The sequence below is a fragment of the Pollachius pollachius genome, assembly GCF_949987615.1.
Source record: "Pollachius pollachius genome assembly, chromosome: 20".
Lineage (NCBI taxonomy): Eukaryota > Metazoa > Chordata > Actinopteri > Gadiformes > Gadidae > Pollachius > Pollachius pollachius.
The window spans coordinates 1,471,002-1,488,783 of NC_136953.1; the positions used below are offsets into that span (position 1 = coordinate 1,471,002).

The 17,782-nt window shown below is 45.6% G+C and overlaps 1 protein-coding gene across 1 annotated transcript in view; it reads left to right on the plus strand.

Moving 5' to 3' along the window:
* The window catches only part of LOC307090796 (collagen alpha-3(VI) chain-like), an 85,075-nt gene extending 73,646 nt beyond the window's left edge, over window positions 1-11,429 (plus strand). The window contains exons 27-45 of the mRNA XM_079757571.1: window positions 34-96; window positions 419-481; window positions 1,030-1,080; window positions 1,527-1,562; window positions 2,116-2,178; window positions 2,358-2,420; window positions 2,741-2,773; window positions 2,902-2,938; window positions 3,046-3,057; window positions 3,163-3,656; window positions 3,982-4,084; window positions 4,324-5,025; window positions 5,191-5,293; window positions 5,383-5,438; window positions 5,523-5,783; window positions 6,290-6,367; window positions 9,132-9,332; window positions 10,400-10,585; window positions 10,987-11,429. Coding sequence (XP_079613697.1) covers window positions 34-96; window positions 419-481; window positions 1,030-1,080; window positions 1,527-1,562; window positions 2,116-2,178; window positions 2,358-2,420; window positions 2,741-2,773; window positions 2,902-2,938; window positions 3,046-3,057; window positions 3,163-3,656; window positions 3,982-4,084; window positions 4,324-5,025; window positions 5,191-5,293; window positions 5,383-5,438; window positions 5,523-5,783; window positions 6,290-6,367; window positions 9,132-9,332; window positions 10,400-10,585; window positions 10,987-11,027 — 2,646 coding nt within the window. The 3' untranslated portion in view covers window positions 11,028-11,429. The remainder of the gene's footprint in view (window positions 1-33; window positions 97-418; window positions 482-1,029; window positions 1,081-1,526; window positions 1,563-2,115; window positions 2,179-2,357; window positions 2,421-2,740; window positions 2,774-2,901; window positions 2,939-3,045; window positions 3,058-3,162; window positions 3,657-3,981; window positions 4,085-4,323; window positions 5,026-5,190; window positions 5,294-5,382; window positions 5,439-5,522; window positions 5,784-6,289; window positions 6,368-9,131; window positions 9,333-10,399; window positions 10,586-10,986) is intronic.
* Window positions 11,430-17,782: the final 6,353 nt, after the last annotated feature.

Genomic DNA, 17,782 nt, shown 5'->3' on the forward strand with positions numbered 1-17,782 from the left:
CAAATAACTGATCTTGTATTTGGATTTCCGCAGGGACCTGGAGGAGAACCGGGAAAACTCGGAGAGAAGGGCAGAAGAGGAGCTTTGAGCCGCAAGGTACTGAGCAGAACATAAGCGGTCCTCCCCCTGAAGTCCATCCCATAAAAGCCTTGTTAAAGTCATAAACATGGTGGCTCCAGCCTCTCACTCTCTCATGTTACTGCACACACAAAGGCCTGCCTATGGGAGCTATGGAAACAACTCACCCCCCCGCTCCATAGCCCGTTCAAATAAAATACAACATGTGGGCTTAATTATTTCAGATAAACTCGACACAGTTTCATTTATAACGTTAGTCACTTGAGCGTTTCTTCTCTGTAGGATGGCTAAAGGTTCTGTCTATCCTCACTCCCCTCTCTTTCTCCATCTACCTGGACAGGGGGAGCCAGGAGACCCAGGGCCTAAAGGAGTCGGCGGACCTCTGGGGCCGCGGGGCGAACCCGTAAGACTGGAAACCACAAACGTAGAAAGGGTCTAGAAGAACAAAAGAGTGTCTTAAACAAGTTGAACGGGCTTCTTTTCTAACACTCGGTTAATGTGACACAAGCGACGGTATCGGAGAGCCCTCTAGCCCCGGCCGTGTCAGTAGGTTCGTTATTCATGCCTCATGAGCTTCCCCAAGCCCTGGCGTGCATCTTGGAAAAGAGACAGCATAGCTTTTGATCCAGATCAGACCTCAGTGGGATGAGCCGGTCTGTGCTCCACTGTCTGGCCTGGTTGAAACATAATTTATGTCAGAGTGTGCTCTGCTTCTAAGAATATATGACATGGATTAAATCAAGTAGACAACAGGATTTATGTTTCCAGTGCAACGCTTTCCTCTTTCAGGCAACTACGGTCACATGCTAATATACCGTATTATATACTTTGTTTATATACACAAGTCAGATAATGGAAGCAATCATGTTGTTGTTTCAAGTTTTGTAGAATGAGGTTTAGTATTAAAAGAGGTACTTTAGGCTAGTCATGTTGCTGATCTTGTTCCTCCAGGGTGAAGATGGCAGAGACGGGTTTGGCGTCTTGGGGCCCAAAGGAAGGAAGGCATGTGAAACATACTGGACCTTACTGCTTTGCTGTTTGATTTGAATCACATTAACATATTATCAAAGCCATAGTGAATCAGGTCAACTGCAGGACACTGAAAAGTGTTGCATTACAATTACTCTGATAAACTATGGCTAACTCTTAAATCTCCAGCAAACACACAAGCAAATACACACAGACACACACACACAAGCACACACAAACACACAAACACACACACACACACACCCCCCCCACACACACACACACACACAAAACCATATGTGATAGACAAAGAATATATGATGTGTGTGAGATGAAAGAGAGGCCTGTTTGGGACACATGCTGTATGTTTGGTTACAGACCAGAGCAACGAGAGGTGGTTGTGCGCCACAGCCCTGCTCCGTTATAACATCCTTTGTTTGGTCTCTCTGTTGTCTTGCTTGTTTATTTTTGTCTCACAGGGCGATGAAGGCTTCCCAGGATTTCCAGGACTGAAGGTAATGGCTCTCATGGATCCAGTCTGAAAGTACTTAGAGACCAGACGGTTCAATTTGAAAGGGTGACCCCTTCAGGGTCAGTGTCCCAGCAGCTCTCTTCATGTGCTCTCTCTCTCTCTCCCTCTCTCTCTCTCCCTCTCTCTCTCCCTCGCTCTCTCTCTCTCTCTCTCTCTCTCTCTCTCGCTCTCTCTCTCTCCCTCGCTCTCTCTCTCTCTCTCTCTCCCTCTCTCTCTCTCTCTCTCTCTCTCTCGCTCTCTCTCTCTCCCTCGCTCTCTCTCTCTCTCTCTCTCTGGCTCTCTCTCTCTCTCTCTCTCTCTCTCTCTCTCTCTCTCGCTCTCTCTCTCTCTCTCTCTCTCTCTCTGTGTCTCTCTCTCTCTCTCTCTCTCTCTCTCTCTCGCTCTCTCTCTCTCTCTCTCTCTCTCTCTGTGTCTCTCTCTCTCTCTGTGTGTCTCTCTCTCTCTCTCTCTCGCTCTCTCTCTCTCTCTCTCTCTCTCTCTCTCTCTCTCTCTCTCTCTCTCTCTCTCTCTCTCTCTCCCTGTCTGTCTCTGAGCAGGGTGCAGGTGGTGGTGCAGGTCTTGAAGGTGGACCAGGACCCAAGGGAAACCGCGGTCAGAGGGTAAGTGGTGGCCCCCCTGTGGACCACGCTATGGTCAACACTCTGTGGTATACACCCCGGGCCCTGCTGTGTCTATAACACAGCCTCAATAACACAGTGCAGAAAGCACCCTGCATATCCATATAAAGGTACGCTATAATAACCGCATGTGTGTGTGTGTGTGTGTGTGTACCGTGCAGGGCGTCTCAGGGGACCTCGGACCGTCAGGACAGAAGGGAGAAGGTGGATACTCCGGTCCCTATGTGAGTAACACGGCGCCAGCTGTTGACAAGCCCTTCACATTCGAGATCCTCCACAGAGCGCCGTAGCATCCAGTGCACTGGGAGTCCATAGGGCTCAGCGGTTGACACTCTCAAGTGGCCTTGAGCCTCATTGCTTGTTAAAACCGTATTATTGTGAACTTTTCCATGAGCGCGTATGTGTGCGTGTGTGCTCTGTGGTCTCCGCTGATGTTCTGTTCGGACGGTCCATTTTACAACAATGCCTTTTAAGACCTGTCCATGGGCGACACTGGGCCTAGAGCCCTGCAGCTGTGTAACACCACTGCTTGTGTTCCCCCCAGGGCGAGAAAGGACCCCGAGGCCCCGGCGTTGTGGTATGTGCTTCCATGCCTCCAACTCTCAAACAATGCACCAAACGTGTTGGATGACAAGACCAAAAGCCGTCCAGTTATCAGCTCTTGATGTGTTTCAAACATCTGTTCTTCATTCTCCTTCTCTCCAGCAATGTGACCTCGTCAAGAAGATTAGAGACAACTGTCGTAAGTCCAGCGTGTTAGCATACTAACTACCGCCCGCCATGATGAACTGTCTCACCTTTTTTAAGGGGTTATTCTTCTAATTGTTTTGGCTTTTGTCTTCATTTCAGCTTGCTGCTACGGTAAGACAAATTAAGGCAAACCGTCGTCTTTGATCTTTATTTGTGCACACACTGCTAAGGTTGTACTACAGGGCTAGAAGCGGTAACCTCTCCGCATGCTCATAGGCAAGCAGGAGTGCCCCCTGTACCCGACCGAGCTGGCCTTCGCCATGGACGTCTCGGACGGCGTGGGCCGCCCGGCCTTCAACAACATGCGCGACACCGTGCTGCGTCTGGTCCGTGACATCACCATCGCCGAGAGCAACTGCCCACGCGGTGCACGCGTGGCGCTCACGCTCTACAACAACGAGGTCACCACCGAGGTGCGCTTCGCCGACGCGCTGAAGAAGCGTGCGCTCGTGCAACGCATCGAGGGGCTGCAGGCACTGGCCACCCGCAAGCAGCGCAACCTGGACACCGCCATGAACTTCCTGGCGCAGAACACCTTCAAGAGGGTGCGCAGCGGGTTCCTGATGCGGAAGGTGGCCGTCTTTTTCGTCAACGGGCCGATCAAGGACGGCCGGCCTATCAGCACGGCCGCACTGCGCCTGTACGACGCCGGCATCGCCTCGGTGTTCCTGGTGAACCGCGAGGACAGAGCGCTCAGCAGAGCTCTGCAGGTAACCCTCCCTTCATCGCCGTGTTGCTTGTTGCTTGTTTGTGCCGTTATATCGGCCCACTTTGGCAACCATTGTAACCTCCTCTTCCCTGGAAGGGGAGGACCCTCTTCTGGGTTTCATCTCTAGGTTCCTTCCTTGATAATTAGAGAGGAGTCAAGGAACAAACCGTATTCTGCGACAGTAACTGTTGTTAAGAGATATACGAATCAAATTGCCTTGCCGTAAATTATTTGGATGTCACTTTGGTTGTTGGGATGCCATAAGTGACTTTGTTGTTTTGTCGTGTATTGGCGGTTTGCTGACTTACTTGTTTGGGTTCTGGAAGGTAAACAACACGGCGCTGGCTCAAGTGCTGGTGCTGCCAAGTGCCGGGAGTGCTCAGTTCAACTCCGTCTTCCAGAAGATTATGAGCTGCCATGTGTGCCTGGGTAAGAGCTGCTCCTACACACCGTGGATCAGATCACCAACATAGTGCTTGGACCTTAGTCGTCCAGCACAGTGCCCTTATTGTGTTGTAAGTGGAAACACATTGTGCGTCTGCAGCACTGAAGCACTCCATTCAAACCACATGAAATGTAGTCGGGCTTTACAAATAAAACCAGTTGGGAATAATAGGAAACATAACAATAACGTGAGATAAAGCCAATGCATTATCCTCCCCCCACAGACTCCTGCGCTCCGGACCAGATGTGCGACTATGTGCCCCCGACGAGCAGCCGAGACCGGCGCTCCTCCACCACTGATGTGGACATCGACATGGCCTTCGTGGTGGACAGCTCCGAGACCACCTACCCCTCGGTGTTCACCGAGATCAAGCGCTACATCTCGCACATCGTGGAGCACCTGGAGGTGTCCTCGGAGCCCACCACGTCGGTCCACCAGGCCCGAGTGGCCGTGGTCCAGCAGGCGCCCTACGAGTTCCTCCGCAACCACAGCGGCGCCGCCATCCGCACCGACATCGGCCTGACGGAGCACCGCTCCAGCCAGGACATCGTCAACTTCCTGCTAGAGAAGACGCCCCAGCTGGAGGGCGGCCGGGCGCTGGCCGCGGCCATGGAGCAGACGGTGGAGCAGGTACTGGAGCTGGTGCCGCTGCAGCGCGCCCGGAAGGTGCTGATGCTGTTCGTGACGGGCAGTGTGGAGGAGCACGAGGCCGCGCTGGTGCGCGTGGCCACCGAGGTTAAGTGCAAGGGCTACTTCCTGGTCATCCTGGGCGTGGGTGGCGGACTGAGTGCCGGGGACGCCAAGGTCCTGTCGCACATGGCCAGCGAGCCGTCGGACGTGTTCTTCAAGAGGATCCAGAGCATCTCGCACTTCTACGACAAGCACCTCCAGAACTTCGGGGAGCTGCTGCCCAAGTATATCAGCAGTAAGGTCACAGCACCCATCCGTAACACCTACCACAGTCACGATTGCCCCTCGGGTTGAGGGATTATTTATCTGAATTGAATGTTACTGGTAATACAGTTTCCATGTTTGTGTTTTCTTTTTGGATACAACATGGATTATTTTCCTCTTCTGTTATTTATTTCAGTCGAAAACGCTTTCTACATGTCCCCGGAAGTGTCCCGAAACTGCACGTGGTTTGTGAACGACCAACCGTTCAAAAACCCCTTCAAGTCATCCCAGTCCGATGAGTGAGTCTTTAAACCCTTTCCATAGCTGAGGTCCATCCACTGTACCTAGATGTTTCTGCTGCTCACCCATCATGCCATCCCTTGTGTAGGACCTACAGGAAGGAGCATGACCACCAGCAGGCGGCCCATCAGAGGAAGCACAAAGGTACGCCCACTTGGTTTCCACCCTGTGCTCTGTGGGAGGCTGAATTGTCCAGTGCCTCTAACCAACTTGTCCAACCGCCCTCAGATTCGGCCGAGCTGCACGCCACCAACATCACGTCCAGCGGTCTGAAGCTGCGCTGGGCCCCTGCAGATCCCAAGCTCTCGGCCTACTTCCAGGTGGTGGTGACCCGGCTCCGCGACCACTTCCTGGTGGTGAAGACCAATGTGTCAGACACAGAGTTCTCCCTCCAGAACCTAGAGAGCAGCCAGACCTACCACGCCGTGGTAACGGCCCACAACGCCGCGGGACTGGTCACCTCCACCCACAAGGGCATCCTCACCACCAGTAAGACAAGAGCCGGGGATCGGTCGGAGGCCTTTGTAGTGTAGTGGGGACTTTTAAAGTGGGGGAACTCTGTTTCTATTTAGGTCATTACCTAAAGCTGGAACCTTCTTTCAGTGCTCAACCGTATGATGCACCTTGCAATATTATTAAAGCTTGAATAAAGTCATTTTGACCATGTTCAAAACTTGTGTTGTATTGAAATGGTACAGAATACAATCCAATTCCAATATTGACATTTTTAGTAATAGAACTTAGTAGAATTACCTGCATTGGCTACACATTTCTCAACAATCCAAACACAAAGTAATGCTATATTTAATGTGTCATATTTAATCTGTATTCAATATCATATTTGGTTCTTGCCACTCTTGTATTTCCCAACTGCTTCTTCTCGGTCGATTCTCCCATCGCTTGGGGGAAGCTCAGGATATCTCCATGAATATGTAATGTTGAGGCCCATGGCCGGACTCTAGCCACTCTGTTAACTGTTGCTCTTGTTTTGACAGAATCAGCCGAGCAGAAGCCTGCCAGTCCAATTATGGGCTCTGATATGGTAAACACACCCCTGGACAAACCAGAAACTGGTGAGTACCCGGACCTTACAAGTGCATGTGTCGACTTTTCCCTCTTCAAAATCATATAGTGCTGTGTGAAACGTGCACCAGTTCTCCATTTTGAAGCATCACAAACCCTATAAGAAAGTGGTTCTCTAACTATGGTATGCGTACCACTGGTGGAACGCGATGCGCTATTTAGTGGTACACAAAATATATATATTTTTTTAAAACATTTAAAACATGGTATCAAAATGTTAGTATGAATGGAAATACATTAACCATGAGATCATTAAAAATGGGGTTCAAAAAAAGTTTTGCCTTCCATGTAATATTTTTGATTCAATATCAGCCTTCTTCATAGACATCCACGATTACAAGCTAAACTGACGGCAATATATAAGTGCTGCAATTAAAAAATACTGTGATTATGGCTCCTAGTGGGAACTATTTGGAAGTGAAGTGCAGACAGGAGGAGAATATCTTGAGCAGAACTGTACAATGACAGTGAACTGAGTACAGGTGGTATGTGATGGTATGTGGTGATGTTCTTAGAAATAAATCCATGACACCATTGCATCACACAACCGAACCAAAGTCATCTTACAACCGAACATTCAGCCTTCTCATGAGTGTAATCATTTTATAATAATAATTAGGCTTTTTCAAAAAAGGTTGTTGATATACAATGGTTAAATGTGCCTCCTGCTTGAGCTGTGCGTAGCTGAATAGGGCAGCAGGCCTACGCTACTGTACTTTGTTATAGTTATAACATCGGTCATAATGGTGGCACTTGGGGAGTCAAATATTTTCTGAGGTGGTACGCGGTATAAAACGTTTGAGAACCACTGCCATAAGAGATAAGAAATTTGAGATGATATCTATGATTGATGGGATTGTTTCACTAATAGGGCTTGTTTTATATATAGCTGGCTTGGATTAAATCTGGGCAAGGCCATTGATTTTGCAGAGCCAATAATAGTGTCAAATAATCCCAGTTGATTTGGTTTTTATTGTCAGTCCCCCCAGCCCCAACGGAATTTATTTAATTGTCCCCTAGTAGCCTTCCTTCATCAATGTTTTCATTACTCCGAACAAACTGATTTTAATGGAGGGCCTAGTCCCTAGCCAAGAATATAGCCTTTGAAACGTACATTACTCATCAACACTTGGAAAAATAGACCCAACTTTGGTAAATATACATTTAGATGGACTTATCTTAAGCCAATGATGGAAATAATGCCTCTGAAGGTTCATTGATGTGTTTAGCTATTGGTATTGTTGTTCCTACTTTATTGTTATTGTTCACTATTTTACCACATGTTTTATTCTGTTTCATGATGACCAGCACTGGGTAGGTTCTCCATCAAACGTTTTGCTGTAAAATGTTGTGTTAATTGAGAAAGTCCTTTTGTTACAGCCGTCCTCTATGCCCATTGCATGACAGATGATTTATGATTAACCATCAACGTTGTTCTATTCATTCAAGACATATGGGTTCTATGAATCTTACATGAATAAGCACGCTTGTTATATATGCTATAATATACTACGATGCTCAGTGCTCAATCATACAAAACTAGGTTTGATAGTGTTGAGTGCGTGTGAAGCCAAGGCGCTTTGATGAGTTTTAAGGGTTTGACTTTAAGGGGATTAAGGGCCAGATGGTGACGTTTATGATGGAACTGGAGACCACACAACCATGGCTCAAAGACTGAACTAACCCCAAACTGCTACTACTACTACTGCTACTAGAATAACTGTTGTAATGGTTGCCTAGCGCACGTAGCGCACTTACTCTTTCCTGACTACATCACCTTTGCCCACCAAATCACGTCATCGCTTTTTGATGCAACTCACTTCAGCTCTCTCTGGATGCTAATACCATCTTGAATGCCATTTCCTTTTTCTCGATGATGCCGTTGTTCTCAGCATTACACTCAACCTTAGATGCCTGATTCACCTCTGATCATGATTAGCTTTTATCTTAAACTTCTTACAAGTTTGACTTTACTGGTGTCATTAAGATCATTAACATCCCGATAGCGTCTCCAGGTTGGTAGTCCAAACGGTCTTCACTCATACTCATCTTCTCCCCTTGTCTGTCTGTCTTGTCGTCTATCCTCGCTGTTGTGTTGTTTTTGTTTGTTGCACGTTCTAGTCACTGGACTGACAGATCCATGCTCACTTGACTATGACCCTGGAATGCCATGCAAAGACTATCAGGCAAAGTGGTTCTTTGACAAAAAGAACGGGATCTGTACCCAGTTCTGGTACGGAGGTTGTGGAGGCAATGAGAATAGGTTCGAGACCGAGGCCCTCTGTTTAAGCAGCTGCCCAAGCACAGGTGAGTGGCCAGGCGATCAGCACAACCAGTGTCATAGCAGCGGTGTGATCTCATCAAGCACTGCCTCCGCTTCAGCCACATTGATGGGTTCTGTAAGGCCCCAGCGGCATGTGGAAAAATGTAGGCTTTCAGATGTACTTTCCAGAGAACTGGTGTCATCTATTGTACAGTATGTCTCTGATGCAGGCTGTGGGCTGGGAAATATTACTATTTAAAAGCCTCACCAGTTTTTTGAGAGCAGGAGCTCTCATTCTAGATATTTAAAACAAGAACGACGTATGAAAAGAACTTATTCTGACACCATATAGGACTAGATGATGTCCGGAATGGAGGTACAGGTGTACTTATTTTTTAAGAGAGAAAATATACCTTGCCAATTCTGGGTGGATGGAGATGGTGGACATCTGGGAGTAGACAGGGTATGACACCGTGTTATCGTGTTCACAGTGTCGGAGCAACAGCAGGCTGAACCCGTACAGATCATCTCAGCCCCAGGTGAACAGGTGGCCGTCCTTCCCTCTCTGACTGAAGAGATAGATACCCCTATCGCTACGGCTGCCCAGATGGAGCCCAGCATCTCTGCCAGAGTGCTGGTGGAGTACAGCCCACCTGCAGCCAAACCAGTGGAGGAGCTGCTCCCATCTCCAGGTGAGAGGTGCAGCGAGGTGAAGACGTAGCTGTGAGATGTTACCACGCTAAAAGAGTAGATGTAAAGTAAAGATATAATAGAGCAGGGATGGAGGAGACATATGAAAGAGTGAGACTAGGATTAAAAAGGATCTAAAAGGGAGTTGATTCTTTATTTGTTTGTACAACACAATTATCCAGACAATGAGTAAAACTCAAAAATGTCTGAATCATTCCTAATCAATATTTGATTAATCAAATCCAAATCCATAAAATCGATGTGGACATACTGTCTCCAGCAGAGCTACACTGGCCTTCAATGAGCAGGACAACAGGGCCTTTTTTATGTGGACTTGCCCCCCCAATCCTCCTCCCTCCAAAATGAACCATGGAGCCAGTCTAAGGCCCAGCAGTGGAAAAAAGCACCAATGCCATTCTTTAGTGATTCCCAGGAGAAGCCAAGGTCATAAGTGTAGACGCAAATGAATGGAAAGTATTGTTCACTAGCTCATTGTTATGTCGAAAGCTGCACTTTCCTTAATTATTGTCCATAGACTAAGTGGAGCTGAAACCTGTAAGATGGCTTTGAGGTTACTTAAACCATCCCTTAACTTTGAAGCATACATTTTAATAGAGAAATGCTTTGTTTAAAGTTTTTTTAAATCTTGTAATGTATTCTGTTTAGTTTTACTTTTTTATCTCCCTTTTTTAGAGCCAAGGGTCATTAGAGGTAGTGGCATTTAGAGCCAAGGAAAACTGATACTTAACCATAAGTTTACTTAACCACTTTGGCTGGCAACAGGGTTAAACTCAGATCAACTGAAAAATAACCAGGAATCATTTAAATGTACAACTGGTTCTCAACGTTATGTGTCTTCCTATTATTGTATAAGCCAGTTAAATGTATCTAGCCAACACATTTTTATGTTTTAAGTAACTTCACTAGCTCCATAGCGCTATATTTATTTTAGCTAGCAAGTATGTTAGCAATTACCCACTCTCATTTACTAGATTAATAGTCATTGTTCCTTCTTCTGGTTTCTTGTCTAATAAGCTTTGTACTAACTGCTCTTCTCCATCTGACCCAGTGGCGACCACAGTGGTGGACGTCTGCCAGCTTCCTAAAGAGGAAGGCACCTGTGCCAAGTTTGTCCTCAAGTGGCACTACGACGCCCTCAGCAAGAGCTGCACACGCTTCTGGTACGGCGGCTGTGGCGGCAACCGGAACCGCTTCGACACGTTTGTGGAGTGTCAGAAGACCTGTGGGAAGCCAGGTAAAGCCCTCATCCCTTCTTGAAAGCAAGTCAGGCCCTGGCTTGCGCCCATCTGCAACACACATTGTGGCCTTTATCCTGGCCTATATACCTGCACCTGTTTTGATAATAGTGTGTTAACCAAGTGCCTTCCGTGTAATGGAAATAAGGAGAGGTTGTGCGTTGACACAAGAGAGTTTACATACCAATATACACTGAGAAAGACGGGTTCCACATCATCTGTAGTAAAGAGCGGTAACACACAGAGCAGACATGTTGAACCACATGTTTGCTAACTAAGCCAAGTGACAGGAAATCATAACATGTGGGTGGATTCACAGTTAACATTGCCGTCCTACATGACAGCATTCTTGTTCCAGGCCATGTATATATCTGATGTGATGTCTGTTCCTTTTCTCCAGCCGCGTTGAAACCTAGGATGAATGTTGCGATAAGGACATAGGACATTGAGAACAGGTCAACCTCGCCTCAGAGGAGAAACACCAAGCTATGATGCGATACCAAATCAATGGTGGCTGCACTGGATTCCACACAACATTCGAAGAGAGAAGATTTAAACCCAAACCATTCTTGAAGTAGTCTATTTCACAGAAATAAAGTGAAGGAAGAAAGCAACACAATTTGCTGCATGATTTGTTATAACCTTCTGGTGCTATGTCGTTTTGTGATTGTTTATTTTTGATCTGGATGAAGGAGTTCAAAGGTCCTTCTGTTTTGAATTTTGCTGTTTCAGTCAACTACACAGCTTTCTTTTCCTTTTTCTTAGTTTTTTTTCTCATGATGAAACAAAAGTCATATATGAATATGTTGGACAGAGATAATCAATAAACCAGTATTTGCAGGACTAACCTTAGTAGTGAATGTGATGAGTCTTTCTACATTCCATCTTCACAAGGCAACAAGGCTTGCCACTTTAAAAAACAATTATAGATTGTCAAATGACCTGATCCATATGGATCCCCCCTCCTCTCCCACACCCAGCAGTGTTTACAGCCGTTGAACAAGCCCAGCGTATAGTGAAACGCCAGCAGCCATTCCTTCAAATGCCGACACGAGAAAAGTGAGGCACTGCCAAAAACACACACAGTCCTATGGTGACTAGAAAGGGAATGTACTTGTCTAGCTGTTTGATGTTTGTTTCTTTAATGTAGGATCTTGTTTTGTTTTGCGTAAAATTTGTGTTTTCATTTTGGGGAATGGGGGGGAAATAAAGATGAATTAGACTTTCTAATAAACTGGATGCCTTTCTTTTTTAAATCAGAATCAGAAAAATCCTATATGATCCTCTCCCTAGCATGTACTGGTATTTGCTACTTTGGTTCAATACAGAAAAGTTCTAATACAGTTCAGATGGACCCCAAAGTTAACCCAAAGTAAGGACATGTGTGTCAATAACTGAAATATACAAGCACAGTATCATATATCAGAAAACTGGTGTTCAGCTGGAATGGGAGAGTTTTCTTGGGCACTTGGATGTGCGTGCAGTACATCTGTCCATGTGTGCATCAACACATGTGCATTCACAGCATTCAGTCATAACAGGATATGAACACAGACCAGTAGAATCAACGCTTCCTGCAGAGGTTTTCCAAAAGCCATAGCAACCGTGAAACATGAGGGAATCAATGGAATGCACTACTTTGGACGAGATTAACAAATCTGATGAAAACAAATCATTGGTTTTCACCCAGTTTTTGCATTTGAGCTCATTTCACTTCAAATAATCACCCTTAATGTTTCTCGTTGTAGATCGGGGGTGGGCAGTAATTTTCCATCTGGGGCCACATGAGAAATTCTGAATGACTTTGAGGGCCGAGGAAATTCTGTCATGTCTTCCTTCAAGTCAATCAAAAAAAACCCATCCAATCTTAATCCAGTAAACTCAAAACCTTTATAGATATCCCCCCCCCCCCCCCCCCCGCTGAACTGCTGCATGTGTACAGATGCATATCCAGAATCCAATCCCTTCTCTTTGTTTTTACATTTTCATTCATTTTCCAACATAATTTAGACACACAAACACCGCAGTAATATTAATCTGCATATTTCTTAAAGGCTGCGAGTGTTTCAAAAAAAGAATCAGAAAACTGCTGAACATTACTTCGTAGCCCGGGGAGAAAGCCAGCGCATCATACTGACAACCTTTACTCGCCTTCAGGGCTTGGAACCCCAGATGTTCTGTCTCTTGTGGTATTTTGACAAGGGCATAGATACCTAGAGCAGGGGAAAACACTCTCAGTTCCTCCACACCATAGTAACCGCTGTCAACATGAATCAACTGACTTTTATATTATTGTTGAACCTTTCGTAAAGCAGATGATATGTTGTGTGCATTCAATACAGAGCAGTTATCTAGAGTGGGGCTGTTGGAGCTTCTCTAAATAAATGCGGTGTCCTGTAACCACCAGCAATTGCTACGGAAGGCGACGGTTGATGATGCATTGCTAACGGCAAACTACCGAATCTCATCATGGGATGACAAGCAGTTTTTCCAAGCATCACAACTGCTGATAGTGTAAGATAACCAGAATTGATCTGTGTAACATTGGGTGCTTCCAACTGCCTCCATTTAGAGTTCACCATGCACTCAATGCAAACCCTCACACACTCATACACATGCACTTTCATAAGGGGTACCACTTGATCCAGCTGGCGTCCTCGTTCTATAAGCGGTGTGTTTGTGGATCCCACCAGACGACACATCCATCCTGCCTTCATGGTCGTGCACTGCACCGCCATGCGTGCTCTCGTGTGACTGAGTGCCCTTGCGGTTCTACAGTAAATATCCAACATGTATTTACACGTGCCATCTTGCAATGGTTGTTGCAGAAATGTCCCCCCCCAACAGGACCCCCCTAAACCCCAAGGTTGATGATGCATTGCTAACGGCAAAGTACTGAATCTCATCATGGGATGACAAGCAGTTTTTCGAAGCATCACAAATGCTGATAGTTTAAGATAACCAGAAACGTATCTGTGAAACATTGGCGTTGAGTCTGGTCAATAGATCGAACAAAGGATCAGTGGCTAATGACAAAATGTTGACACCATCATGTTCATGCAACCGTCCATATTTATCTCCAATATGGGCTAGTTTTGTGCAAGTTGTGACTTGGACTAAAAAACACCAAACTTCTTACAGTGGGCGTGAGAGAGTGGGATCAACAGGAAAGATGAATCACCATGACAAATGGAAATGGTAACGATAGTCATGAGTTTGAGGATGCGTGGTTAAGGTCAGGGTTAGGATCATGGGAAAAAGTTATTCGTTATGGAAATAACCATCAATTAAAGTCCCATCACTCTTAAAGAAGGGGGGTGAGAGTAGATGGGAGAGTAGATGACTTGGCAATTTTCGAGTCAATTTCTTTTTGAGATATTGTGTCAAGGACAGATGAGACTTCTAAATGCAAAGATATGTACCCATAGTTGCAGAAAATTAAGTAAGGGATAATCACCGAGAAGCAGGGCAATAAACAGTTTGATATGCCCGGCTCGTGGACGGCTTACCCGTAACCGGCTCGCGGTAACCTTCCGCGAGCCGGTTTATTCTACTTCTTGCTAAGAACATAATAAAACAATTCAAATACTTTAATAAATATGCTTTTTCTTATTCACATTGCATGCTTATTAAATGTATACTCTGTTTGAGTTCATCTCCCTCAAAAAGTAGTCCCCTTTAATTACGATGGAACAAATATGTTTTGGACACCTTGAAGGGTATTATCTCCCCGCCCCCCCCATCAGTACCTCTTGTATACAGGGCCTAGAGTTTGGTGCTACGCCCCTGAACATGGTCACTTGCCAATGAAAAGAAATTAAGATCATTCATTTATATTTTCATGCGTTTTACAATCCAAATATAACGTTTTTCACATGCCATAATTTAGTTTCCCTGGTAACGCCTGAGGATTTGAGTAAAACCTGGAACAATCATTACCCTCCCGTAAGGCTCTTATGCAACGGAAACGTTGTTCACTCCTCCAGTAAATAGGACGGACCTAAGCTACGACTTGGCAACGGGAGGTATTTTAGTCTGCTGAGCTATGAGCCAGTTATGGATTGTATAACGTTATAGATTGTATGTATTTATAATTCGAAATTCGTCCCAGCCTTTATACCACAGATACTCTAGGGCACATGTGTCAATATCAAGGCCCGCGGGCCAGACACGGCCCTCCACGACTTTTAATCAGGTCCGCCAATAAATTCTGACAATCAATCTAATGTGGCCCGTGCGCTGGTGTTTAAATTTACGTCCATGACAATACAACATTGAAACACAGGAGGCGCTGCCACGCTCCACTCTCACACTCTCACGCAGAGACAATACAAACAACTTTTATTACTTGTTTGTATTGGATTACAGTTTAATGCATTTCTCACAATTTACCAGCTCTCGTTTTGAAGGCTGAACGGACAATTTGACTGGAACTTCTTAGCAGGTGTTCATATATCAGGGATTAATGGACACCCTGCAGCCAATCAGAATCAAGTATTCCAAAAAATACAAGCGGCGTATTGATCTACTATTTGATGACGCTGTGCTCAGTCAGCAGCAAGTAGAACACACAAGTCAACTCCTCCATGCCAATCAGAATCAAGCATTCTTAAATGAAGTAGAATAACCTTATTTAATGTATGCCCATACCAGTCTGCTCTCTAGTAGAGCAAACCCCGAACACTGAGTATTCCAACATAGTTTCAACCCCACTCAAGAAGGCTCACATCAGAGGGAGCACGGTTTTACCCTCTGTTATCTTCAGGGGAATGCGGATACAGTTTCACCCCCTCTCTGTAAGGCCCTTCCCCGTACATCAAGGCTATCTGCATCATGCATTCTTGCCAAGCAGATATCTTTATGAGGGGTCCCTGTTGTTTTGTGACCAATTTGCTTCAGGCAAAAGGTAATTAACAAAGAGGGCTAGATAACACTAGTTAAAGATGGGTGGCTAGATAATACAATTAATAGAAAACAAAGCTTAAATTATCAAAACAAAACAACATATGAATTCTTCCATAACACGTTGTATACTGCAGAGTCATTCAGAACAAGCCGGAATGAACCACCCAAACTGACTTGAAACAGCCTCAACTCCATATGTGGAATGTCCTCACTGGCTTCCACCTCTCTGATGGAAGAGTAGGGATTATTTGTGTCCAATACAATGGACTGTATGTTCAGCTGTGAAGCACTTGTTTCTGAGATATAAGTTCTTCCTTTCTTCATCATCCATATTATTAATATTAATAAAATATGTTATTTGGCCTCCGCACGGTCGCGACACGACCATGCGAGCGGCACATATGTGTGTATGTGTGTGTATGTGTGTGATTACACACACTGTAACGCAAGTGTTGTGGTGTGCTGTTGGTGTTATGGAGTATAACACTTGGGTTCTTTGACGTCTCTTGTATTTCCACAACGAGACTGTAGTTGGGGTTATCTCAGCCATGGTTGAGAAAGAATTGGGGGAAAGAAACTTTGGCTTTGACTCCCTGAAGTACATGAACTGCGACATGCTGCCTGCCGTTGGTTGTTGCGAGGCACCACCGCCGCGAAGCACCACCACCCGGCAGCGGGCAGCAGGCAGCGCACGGTTCAGTCTACTTCAGATTGATGTGGAAGTTGAAGAACCACAGACGTCGGAGAACCCGACGAAATCATCTGGAGGCGCACACAGCTTTTGGCCGTGATCATATGTATTATATGATATAGATATCTATGTATTATATGATATTATTTAGAGCTCCAGGACTGTAACACAAGTGTTGCACACTTCCTTGTTATTTGGATAACCGTTCTGTTGTTGGTGTTATGGCGCATAACACGTTGGACTCTCGTCTCTGGTATTTCCACAACGAGACTCGTAGTGGGGGTTACCTCAGCCATGGTGGAGAAAGAATTGGGGGAAAAAAACTTTTGCTTTGACTCCCTGAAGTACATGAACCACGACATGGAGGAGAAAGGGATTGTTGGCCGCGAATGTCTCCCACTTGAACCCTGCTTCCCGATGCTGAGGGACCACCGCCTCATCGCTGCCGAGGCGGTGGTCCCTCGGCAGCGAGGCTCCGGCGGGAGACAACCGCGGTCAACAATCACGGGCAGCAATCCCTTTCTCCTCCATGTCGTGGTTCAGTCTACTTCAGATCAGGCACGGCGTTATGGGTGGGCCTGACGGACCTAGGACCATCCACTGTTAGACAGGACCACCCAAAACTTTTTTAAAACAAAAACAAAAATCTGAAATGCTTTATTTTTGCAATGCAGCAATCTTTGTTGATATTGATGCTTGATCCGATTTGCGTTAAAGGGCTGTTATCTTCCTGGATGACCGTGAATTGGTGGTAGGCTATAGTATTAATTATTATCTCGTAGTAGCCTAGGCTACAATTGTATGCATCTTCTTTGTATAATAATCCAAACTCAGGATGTTGCCAATGATTTTGAAATATTGTTGAAAACTTAAAACAATTAAACAGAATTCTGAAATAGTCTGCCTCATGTTATACGAGCATAACTAAACTATGTGGGAAATCTTCGATTCCTGACCACTTTTACAGTCTATAGGCCTTAGGTCTACAGAGTGATGCGCTAAAGCACAGCCAGGTATGGTGCATAATGTAGATTCCAAAGCGCTCTTCTTTGGTTAGTACCAAGAGAAGTCTTTACACTCACAGACCCTACACACTGGCGGTTTCTTTTTTATGTAAATGCGATTAGACGCTCTGCAGCACAAGAGGGGGTGTGGGGGGCTTTGGTAGAGGTGTTGCTGCGTTGTCTCTACAACAGAGACAATAACGCAGCGATATCAACATGAGCAGTTCTAACTGGAGAGACGGTGAAGTCCGCGAGCTGCTGACCATCATGGGAGAGAAGGTGATGCAGTCACATTTAACAAAGACGTTGAAAGGTGCGATCTACGAGAAAGACGCAGAGGAACGTTCCTTCGTGCCAAGCCACGACCGAACCGGCTTGGCAGTGTAAAAAGGCCTAAGGAGCGATCGCGGATAAGTCCGTCCTATGCACCGAAACTTTTTTAGAATGCAACAAAATATTTAAAGAGCATCAAGCTATTATGAACAGATAATATAACAGTATATTAGTCAGTCACTTGTAATAGGTTAAACAAGGATTTTATAACTTTTTTAATTTAAGGACCACCCAGAATTGGCCTGGCCCATCCACAACTGGAA